Source organism: Zootoca vivipara, chromosome 3 (genome assembly GCF_963506605.1).
Source record: "Zootoca vivipara chromosome 3, rZooViv1.1, whole genome shotgun sequence".
In the NCBI taxonomy this organism is placed as follows: Eukaryota; Metazoa; Chordata; class Lepidosauria; order Squamata; family Lacertidae; genus Zootoca; species Zootoca vivipara.
The window spans coordinates 70115390-70126310 of NC_083278.1; the positions used below are offsets into that span (position 1 = coordinate 70115390).

At 40.4% G+C, this 10921-nt stretch overlaps 1 protein-coding gene across 1 annotated transcript in view; it reads right to left on the reverse strand.

The window, feature by feature from the left end:
- Positions 1 to 294: 294 nt before the first annotated feature.
- TBXT (T-box transcription factor T) overlaps positions 295 to 10921 on the reverse strand; it is a 12811-nt gene continuing 2184 nt past the window's right edge. The window contains exons 3-8 of the mRNA XM_060273273.1: positions 9803 to 9937; positions 7151 to 7212; positions 6994 to 7055; positions 5574 to 5750; positions 4876 to 5008; positions 295 to 3055 (exon numbers count right to left, since the gene is read on the reverse strand). Coding sequence (XP_060129256.1) covers positions 2788 to 3055; positions 4876 to 5008; positions 5574 to 5750; positions 6994 to 7055; positions 7151 to 7212; positions 9803 to 9937 — 837 coding nt within the window. The 3' untranslated portion in view covers positions 295 to 2787. The remainder of the gene's footprint in view (positions 3056 to 4875; positions 5009 to 5573; positions 5751 to 6993; positions 7056 to 7150; positions 7213 to 9802; positions 9938 to 10921) is intronic.

Genomic DNA, 10921 nt, shown 5'->3' on the forward strand with positions numbered 1-10921 from the left:
AGAATAAGGAGGTATGCCCTTGGGAACTGAGGGTTGACATCTGATGATTGCCCAATCCATCCATTTTAGCCAAGAAAGGTAAGTATGGGCATATGCACTACATATTCATATGCACTACATGTTAAAAAACTATTGTTGCTGCCTACAGAATATAACTGTCTAGCTGTGAAACAAATGTTCTCTGAAATTACTGCAAGTAATAAACAATTCAGTCAAGTTGCAGAAACTCAGGCACCTTGGCTGTACTGCTGCATCTTTGTAGGCTACGTTTGGTTACAGTCTCTGTCTTTGGCTTCTGTCATACGGAATAGTACAATAATAAGTATCACCCAGTTGTTTCAGTCTAGAGGTTCTTGTGCCATAAAGTAATCTATTTGTTGGTGTGACACAAGTGAAGTATTCGCAACAACTGGCAGCTAAGCATTTGGTTTATTAAGGAAATGTACTACTTTATTTTGCAGTTTAACTGAATACATTTAAAATGACAAAAGCACAATTACATACAGTTTTGCTAACCACAGAAGGCACTAAATAATAATTGCATAGACTTAATTTACAAGATTAGCTTTCACAATAAAACACGAGAGCTTATTTACATTATATTGACACACGGCATAACATCCATTGATGGCCACAACGGTGTTGGCTTTCTTGTTGCTAGCAGTTTGTAAGCAATGAAATCAAAGCCCTCCACCCATAGCTGCCAAGTTTTCCCTTTTCTCGCGAGGAAGCCTATTCAGCATAAGGGAAAATCCCTGTAAAAAAGGGATAACTTGGCAGCTATGCCTCCACCACCTTGGCCTATAGTGGAATTTGTCTCCAGCCCTCTGAGGATGCAAAATTCTGTTAATATGAATAGAATTATAAGACCCAAGACAACAATGTGGCTTGGCTTTGCTAACCTGAAAAGGCAGCGCCATTCTGACACATTCAAAAAGTGTTGTTGGGAGAAGTGTCCCCCAGGTGATTGTCTTAAGATACAGTAAACTAAGGATGAGGAGTCTGTGGCCCTCGAGGTTGCTGGACCTTAACTCCTGATCACTGGCAACAATGGCTGGGGCTTATGAGAGTCCAACAATATCAGAAGGACTACAAACTCTCATCCCTGTAAGTACACAGAAAAAGCATATACACATATACAAAAGCTTATACTAACAAATAAATATTGCTCATTGGCGGACAATACTGAAATAAAATAAATTAGAAAAAAAGTTCTCAAATGTGCACTTTCTACTTTGAGCCTGGTTTCAAGTATATTAAAATTAAAGGTCTTCAAACAGCCCTTAGACAACAGCCCTTTAAATAGGCTAAAAATCATTTGCAACCCTCTCTTTAAAGGTAAGCTATATTACACAGACATACCCCAATTTCCTAAACAGGTATCACTTCATATAGGAAAACCACATACAGATAGCCTGCATATGATTGTGTATGGCAAATGAATGCATGACAGTTTCACCATTTGTACACATATTGATAAAACGATTGTTTCTCACTGTTTTGCTTGCAATGGCTTCTCACCGAGTATATGCAATGTGTAAACGTGGCAAAACAAGTATTTGTACAGGAACTATTGCAGTGAATCAGCTTTAAGACTGCAATTAATCCTGGGCACACTTACCTCACAGTACCGTAAGTCCCACTACGGTCTTACTTCTGAGCAAACATACGTAAGATTACACTGCACAAGAACAGAGCACACTATACAAAGAGGCACTTTAAACAACAAGAACGGATCTGTAAAACTTCAAAAACTGCATTTGTTATGCAGGGAAGAGCTCTTTTTGATTGTCATTTCAAAAGTTACAAAGAAATAAACATAAAGTTGTGCATAAATCTGCAAATTAGGGGAAATAATATGGTCAAGGCATGTCCATTATAGTAGTGCACTTTTTATTCTAGCTAGCTATCGTCCTTTAATGCTGATTCCATCTAGGTATTTCTAACAAGAAATCTCATCATTTGGGGCCAATTCACATCACTCCACATGTGACAAACCATTCTTTTCTTTCCCAGATTCAAATATCACCTGCAGTGTCCAACAGGTCAAGCCACCACCCAAACCTCAAGCTGTTTAGTATGAAAGTACAATTTACGCTCAAGGTGAACTACTCACCTAACCCATTCATTATGGGCCTGGCACAATCTGGGCTGGAAAATGTGTCTAATGATAAAGCGCAATAAAAGAGCAGCAAATGAGAAGTCATCACTCAGTGGAAGTTCACACGAAGTTGCTGTCACCAAGCAATGAATATGCAAGCCAGCACAGATCAAGCACTCGAGTCTAGAAAACATGCAGGTTACTTCTCAATGTTCACTCACTCTTCTGCAACTGCTCATTGAATGAGATACATACATGGTGTAATTTCTTACTCCTCAATGGAGTGTATATATATATATACATACACAGCTCAGAAGAGGAAAAAATATATAATCCATGACCAGCCCATTGCCATTGTGGTGCATTTTGCTTCTGGTGAAATTTGAAAACTGAAAAGGCTTATTTTGAAAAAGGAGAGCCCTTATATCTCAGGGTTGGCAACATTTCTCACCTGCAGAGAAGAAAAAAGGGATGGCAAACACTTCCGACATGGACTGCACTGCCAAACAAGTTTCATACCCCTTTCATAAGGTGTCTGTGCCACTATCATTACACTCTAATACTGAGATGAGCATAAAGCAATTACTGCTAGCATACTTCGTGCCTTTTCCGTCTGCCCTCCTGAAACGTTACTTCTGGATTCCTGGTTTAGAGCAGCTAGAAAGTCCTTTGTCAAAAGGAAAGGCCTACATAGAAGGCGTTGTGACTGGAGTCCATGTAGAAGAAAGTCTAGCATGCACTGATGCATCATATTGACTGTCGGCAATGTCTGTGGGGTTCCCACTGTCGTACAATGGAGATCCTGAGGAAGGGGTGGTGACAGAATGAGGGAGGGTGGGATAGTGGGTCGTGGAGCCTCGTAAAAACTGGGATCCTATCCCACTGGGCATCCCACCTGACTGTGACACAGGTGAGACGGTGCTGTTGCTGACAGACCACAGGTTGGGATACTGGCTGCAAGAGAAAGAAAGAAAGATTTCAGAATGCAAGCTTGATTTGGGCCCCCAGTCTTGCCTCCTGAACAGAATGTTGAACTTGGACTCTCTCCAGTCACGTAGGCATTGCATAGCCTTGGAGAGTTTATTCTTCCAGCCTCCAAGCCCCAGCTGCAAGAGTGGGGATAGAAGATGTCACACTGGGTTCTAACATCAGATAATTATGAATCCCTTCCTCCAACTTGGTGGTACATAGTAATTTCTATATTATGGTACCGACTCATTTGGCCATTCTGCAAAATGGAGAAATGTTACAGAATTTGTTTGCTTGCACACAGTCCCTCTGGAATCCTGCTGGCAGCCATAGAACATTAAAATACCCAACAGCTCTTAGAACAGGGGTCCTCAAACTTTTTAAACAGGGGGCCAGTTCACTGTCCCTCAGACACTGGTGGGGGCTGGACTACAGTTTGAAAAAACATATGAATGAATTCCTATGCACACTGCACATATTTTATTTGCAGTGCAATACAAAATGTTTAGGGGTATGCGTCCCCCTGCACCCCCCCCCGGGGAAAAAAAGCACTGGTTGGGTGTATCATACAAAGAGCCTCCTTCCTATGCTACTCTATTAAGCCCTGACTGACTGAAACTGCTGCCAGTCAGTGTAGGCAATACTGAGCTAGGTGGAACAATGGTTGGAAACTTGCTTAGCGCAAAAGGGTAGGAGAAGCTGTGAAAATCTGGAGAATGCTGCAGCTGGATCCAGCCAAAGGCTCACTTAGCCTGGAGCACTCGAAGTGGGGACATACACGATCTGTTCTCTCCTCCTATTTCCCAATTCCCAAAGGAAGGGAAGTGAGAAGGAGGGCGGGCCGGCAGCGCAAGCGAGGGCTCGCCTTTGTTGCCTCCCTTCCCGCAGAACAAGCCTGCTCTGTGGGGCTTTCAGTGTGGCGCCTCCTCCTCAGAGGAGACCCGCAAGTGGCAGAGGTGGCTGCCAAGGTAGGGGCACTGAGACACGGCCGGATCAGATGAATGCCCGTCTCGTTTGTTCATGAGCAAGCCCCTCGGAGGTTAACCTGGTTGCAAGCGCGTTTTAGAGCTTGTAATGGGGAAATGGGGCAGTGGCAATCCTGCACCTGCTTCCATCGGGAATAAGGCCCAGGGAAGGGGGCGGTGCTGGCTCTGCCCGGGCAGGCCAGGTTCAGAACCCTGGCCAGGTTCAGAAGCCATAGTTTCAGGACCCCTGTCTTAGAATTATATTTTCCCTATTTTTGACAATTAGTATGCAGATTAGGTTTACAGCAGAATTTTAGGGTCTTCAACCGAATTGGGAAATCCTTCAAAGGGAAATAAAGCCCCACCTCATCCGAGGCCCTTAAGACAAGTCCATAGGAAGGAGAAGTAGTTGCATCCCCCACTCCTTTAAAAAAACTAATTGTAACCCCTTTAGCCTCCTTGCAAGTCAGGTGTGGAGAACATGTTCTGTCCAGTGGGCTGGATTCCAAATACCCCAACACACACAGGTCATTTTGACAGGTGGGTGAGACGCCCACCTGTAAATCACCTGACACCACAATGATGTCTACTGACTCAAAACAAAAAAACAAATCTTTTGTGGGCACAACTTACTTCAGGTATGGGGCAGGTTGGTATGGTTTGGGGGAAATGGCCTAACGGGCCCAACTGGGATGTGTGCTGGGCCTAATTAGGCTTTCAGGCCAGAGATTTCCCACACCCAATATCAGTGTTCCTTCCTCAGCAGTTTTCCTAATGAAAAAGTCCACATTCCAGATTATAGAAATTTGATGGCTTCCTTGCTCAGGGAATACAGCCTACCTGGAGCTGGTTGGTGGACCGGTACTGTGACTCATAGGCAGCATGCTTGTCGGGGGTGGGACACCTAAACTGGACCAGTTGTCATGGGATTGGAGCATAGAAAGGCAGGCTGAAGAGCTATCACCATATGCTGCTGTAAAGGAAAGCATCTGTATGAGAAGTGCAGCCCTTATTTCAGGTGCAAATATATGCTCTAGAAATATTTATATTTATACTTGGCAAGGAGCGGGAGAGTCAAAGTGATTTGTTTTACTCCTTTGGTTTTGTTTGTGGACTATAGATGGAATTATGCACAGACAAGTGTTTTGATTCAGGTACCTGGTTCAGCAAGGAAAAGGCTTTGGGCACAGACAGTCTCTAACTGAGTGCTGCTTCTTGCCAGCATTGGTGTACATCTGAGAAATAGGCATATACCAGATTCCCACAGAGAATGAACAATAAATGATATTAATAATAAGCTTGTCAAGGAGAAGTAAAACAAAAATCACTTGGCTCACGCACACACAAAGCATTAATAAGCAACAAGGCAGAGTGAAAAATAAATCAAATCACTGTATGCTACTTCTTGACAACAGTCATCGAGTGCACTATGAACAGTTTTTTGTCCATTCTCTATGTTCATGTTGGTATTTGATCAGTCAGTTGATTCCCCACAATAGCAAACCACCAGAGGCCAGTAATAAATAAAAAAAACTTACTTGGAGAATTGGTTCTATGAGTGTATGGATTCGGATAAGGGGCAGGGCGGTGATTCCTCAGGGATGAGTACCTTTCGCAACTGTGAGCAGGGGAGAGTGACAGAGGCGCTCCAAACTGTGGGTGAGGATTGGCAGGAGGACACAGAGTCCCTGTTCCAGGAATCAGCCAGCCACCTACTGCAAGAAGAGGAGACATTTCACTAGGCCAACAAGACCTGTGAGCAACTGATGTCCCGGAGCACCATGTAACTAAATCCTTTTATTTACAGAGGAGCTACAAAAATGGCATCATTGTTATAAGTTCTCCCCCCTCCCCCAACAACCAGGCTGTATTTCAATTATTGGTTTAACTAGTTTGCTTCTATGACTATGTTGTAAGCTGCCCTGAATCCCAACTTGGGAGAAAGACACTATATAAACGACATAAATAAATAAATAGGAATAATTGCCCCGCTTGTGATGTCATCAAACTCTGCATTCCACTTCCAGCAAGGGTAACATCACACTAAAATACCCAAAAACTTTACACTACTGCCAGCATTCATAGATTTCAAGGGGATTTCAAAGAGCCTCTTTCAGAATTTGTGAGATGTTTGGCCTAGTGTTTGCATTTTATTCATTTAGGGCAGTGAAACTGCACTAGCTGTTCTTCTGTATTTCCAGTCTGTTTTCAGTGCCATGGATATAAAGGCTTCCGTGCTTTCTTCCCTACATCAAAGATTATAGATACAGGCCTCTGCCATTAAAAGCAATCAAGAGTTTCAGTGACAACTTCAGTGGGATATGGACTGTTTGCAGGCATAGGTTTACTTTTGGGCAAGGCATTATGAAATGTACAAATTCTATCCTGGCTCAAGAAGGTAGTTGCCAGTGTACAATAGGTTGGAATTTAATTAAGTTTTACTCAGAGCAGACCCACTGAAATTAATGAATGTGACTAAGTTAAGTCCATTAATTTCAGTGGGTCTACTCTGAGTAAAAGTTAGTTGTGAATACATCCCATATTGTATTACTTAATTGTTCACAATCCCATTGTTCCCCAGTGTGTGCTTTGGGGAAACTGGGTGCAGATTCTTCTTCTCCCTCAATGTTCAGAAGGAGCAGGGGCATAAAAAAAAGGTTGAGCCCTACTACACTAATGGATCTCACTATAAGAACTTTTAAAAATATACTGTTGGTGGTCTTTGTGATTAAATATACGGCACACAATTAGAAAAATGCAAACCCATAGATATAGGCAAAAGAAACAAAAGTAGCTACAATGTTTTGGAAAAGGGCACATTTACAAGTCAACACTTTGACTTGTACTATATTTATGTAAAATATCCTTAGATACATAGCAAAAAAGGTACCTGAGCAAAGAAGAACTGATTTTGGAGGCATACTATAAAATAATTTTCAGAAGAGAGCTTAGACATACATTGCGAATACCCTGACTGCTGACCATCTCCCACTTCATCCATCATGTCCTTGTGGTCACTTCTGCCAAAGAAATCATATTTTGTAGCCAAAAAAGATTTAATTCTTTGCAGAAATATGATTCTTAAATACAACTGAAAGCAGACAACAGATCTCACCTTTCTTTTGCATCAAGAAAAGCTTTTGCAAAGGGATTGTACTTAATTTTTAAAGCTGTTATCTAAAAAAAACACAAACAAAAAGTCTCAAATTCAAATGACATTTTAACACATTTTTTTCATAAAGTAGTCACACAACATTTCTACCCTCCCCTGGGTAGTTCACAATGGTTTCTAGTGGGGAAATGGCTCAGAATGGAATTAACAAAACAGCAGCTAAACAGCTCACACACTGCAACAGCATACTTTGAAAACATTCTCTCCACCATAACCTCCCCCCACCCCTTTGCCTGATTTAAATGCCTGGTTTTATTATCCTGTTAAGGAAGTACATAAGAGGGGGGGATACACTAAAAACAGTTATAAAAAGTTTCAGGTTTCTGGGTAACACAACAGTGAAAAATACCTTGATCATGAATATTACGGTCACATTAAAAACATAGTAGTTAACATCTTTTGAAACAAAATTTTAAAAAAATTCCTCCCAGCAGCACCTTAGAGACCAACTAAGTTTGTTTTTGGTATGAGCTTTCATGTGCATGCACACTTCTTCAGATACCTCGTGTGCATGCACACGAAAGCTCATACCAAAAACAAACTTAGTTGGTCTCTGAGGTGCTACTGGGAGGAATTTTTTATTTTGTTTCGACTATGGCAGACCAATACAGCTACCTACCTGTAACTAGAACATCTTTTGAGTTATTAATCGAGCATACATAATATAACAGCAAAGGACTAGTATCACACCTTTACCAGTTGTTATTCAAGGAAACACAAGAAGTTAAAATTTCATATGTGGGAAACAGCAAGTGCTGCTTGCAGAATTAACAGAAGACTGGTCAACAATTTGGTTTCGGGCTCCTTAATTGCTCATTGTGTGTTTCACATAACGCGATATTGGAAAATGTGTGTCCCCATCCCCCGCCCCCGCACATACTGTTTTGGAAATTATTTATGCTGAAAGCGGTGTTTAGAGGCAAATACACATTTCCATCTTTGGAAATAAAAAATATACACCACTTGAGGGCTTTTTAATGACTTGTTTATAAAATTTCCTAAATAAGCAAATACATTTGGTGGGCTTGCCTTCATTTCCAGCTTTTGGGGGAAAACAATGTTTAAGTGTTACTGCTGCTTATGCAGTTTGATTAGTTATACTACTTTGGTATCAGTTCTGAAAATAACATTTTTCATAAAATGTTGACCCAGAAACTGTAATGACAACAAATCCTGAATCTGCTCCTGTGTTTAATTGGATACTGAAAGCTAGAAATATAATAGTTATGATTAAACTTTAGCAACTGATTCAGACACAACAGGCTAGACTGGTGGTTACTTATTACATTCTTAGAAAGAGGACACATATAAAGCAAGATTAAAATTTATATAAACATACCCAAGCAACTCTTTACCCTATCTTGGCAACTAAGCAATCACATTATTTACATTCCTTTACACTACTCTAAATGAGAAACTGTGTGCTTTTAGGTTATAGTACAGGTTAAAGTTATGCAGCAACATAAATAACATCACATATTGGTCCATGGTGAAGCTACTCTTGATATTTCAATAGTTATTTTCTCACATTAAGTAATCAAGTTTGGGATTTTCCAGTACTTTTTTCAGCTGACAGGGTGGGGGGATGCAATCAAACATTTTAAAATATTGATTTTTACATCCTCTCTCAATTTACAGCCTGTGAAAAGTTGTTTGGTGTTAACAGTACACAATCTAGGTTCTCTTGAGTCTAACAATCTGTTTACAGGGAGTTTTCCAAAATGAGAATGTTTGATCATGCTGTCACCTTGAAACTATTTTCTACATTAAATAAGCTCAAAATCTTGCATGTATTGAGAATCTGTGAACATTTAATTATATTTTAGCCTGATTCATTGGCTCAGCACAACATATTAAATTTGGTGAAGATTTTAAACACATCTTATTTAAAATCAAATTCCACATAGTTCGGGAGTGGGGGATTGGAAAAAAAAGTCCAACATTTAATTAGAATTTTCTACAAACAAGGCTGTGATGTGAAGGCATAAGGTCAGAAACTACAGTAGTGTTGCTCTACTTTGTCTGAATAAAAGGAAACATTTAACTGAACAAGCTCATTTGACATTCAACTGAAAATGCAGCAAAGGGGTTGCTTTTTAATAGAGATATGAAACAAACAAGTTATATAGAATTATTTGTGCAGACCTCTAAGCCTTCCTTAGAATTATAGAGTTGCAAGGGACCCTGCAGATCATCTAGTCCAATCCCCTGCAAAGCAGGAATATGCAGCTGTCCCTACTATGATTAAATATCTCTGGCTGATAGCTGCTCAAATCTTGTCTTCAAAACCTCTTTCCTTCAATCAAGGAAATACACAATACAGTACACAAATCTTACTCGGCTTAGTCTTCTTATACTTACAACATCTCTCCCAATCTACCTACCTTCCAGACACTCCGCTGCTTTTTAACTGTCCAGTTCTCGGTGGAGATGAACAATTCTTACATCTCTTTCATGGCATCCTTTTAAATTCTTGTACACAATCAACATTTCCCACTACCACCTTAGCATCCCCTTCCTTAATGCCACAAAATTGTCCTTTGGTGCATCAAAGAAGGAAAATCCATGCAGGGCCCGTCCTCGTTTTGTTCCTACCTCTTCGTTTTGGTAAGCTGTCACAGCTATAAACTGGGTCTCCGGGAAAGAATGACTGGTGATCATTCGCTGCGGGCCACCAACTCTCACTATATGAATCCTAGGCTCATACTTGTGCAAGGAGTTCAACATGATCTGTCAATATAGGGACAACAGTAGTCAGAGAATGTTCGATATTATACTACTGTATGGTGTGGGTTTTTCTTAAAGGATGATAAAAGAGTAATTAATTGACTAGCTTAAATATAAAAGAATGAGAAGGTTTGTATACAGCTAAGTGATACCCAGCATAAACCTACTGAAATAAATTGATATGACTAATTTAAGTATATTGATTTAAACAACCCTATGCAACCAAACTGTCTCAATCGCTACCCTTATTTAAAATAATGGCCCAGTTCAAATGATCATATCTCAGCTTAATAAGATGAGGTATTAACCAATATTTTGTCTGTGCATACAGCCCATTCATGGGTTAAGCAATCAAACCAAGAAGCTTCTAATTAATCAGTTTCCCATTTCATCAAAATTAGGGGACTATAGTTACCAGCTTTGCAGAAAGTAAAGGTCTTAATTAAGCATTTAGTTGGTTTAATATCCAGGATACAAAGTGAGAAATGACACTCAGTAAAGACACACATGAAACTATCCTTAATGGAAATCTTAAGTTTTCCTAATGATTGGAGTCTATTCTAAAGTTTCCAAAATTTGTCAATTATTGAGAAAGCTCTCTATCCCACAATGTGCTACCACCTACTTTCTTAGTTAAACAGCATAAGCCTACTCAGGTGAACTCTGAAGTCCGCCTACATTCAATGAGTCTTACTGCCAGGTAAGTGTGCATGGGGTTGCAGTCTCAAGAGTTTTTTGAGGTTACATTTGTTAATCCTTCTTGTTATTCCCAAAGACTAGAAAGATCAGAGAGGCTAACTTTGCACTGGCTATCAACTAATTTCTGGGCTCAATTCAAAGTGCTGGTTTTGACCTTTAAAACTTTCAAATCCCATGACCCCAATACTTCAAGGACCCCCCTCTCTCCACATGAACAGACCCGCACCCTGCAATTGTCATCTGAACCCTTCTCTGTGTGCTTCTTCTGGAGGGTAGAATGCCCAGTTG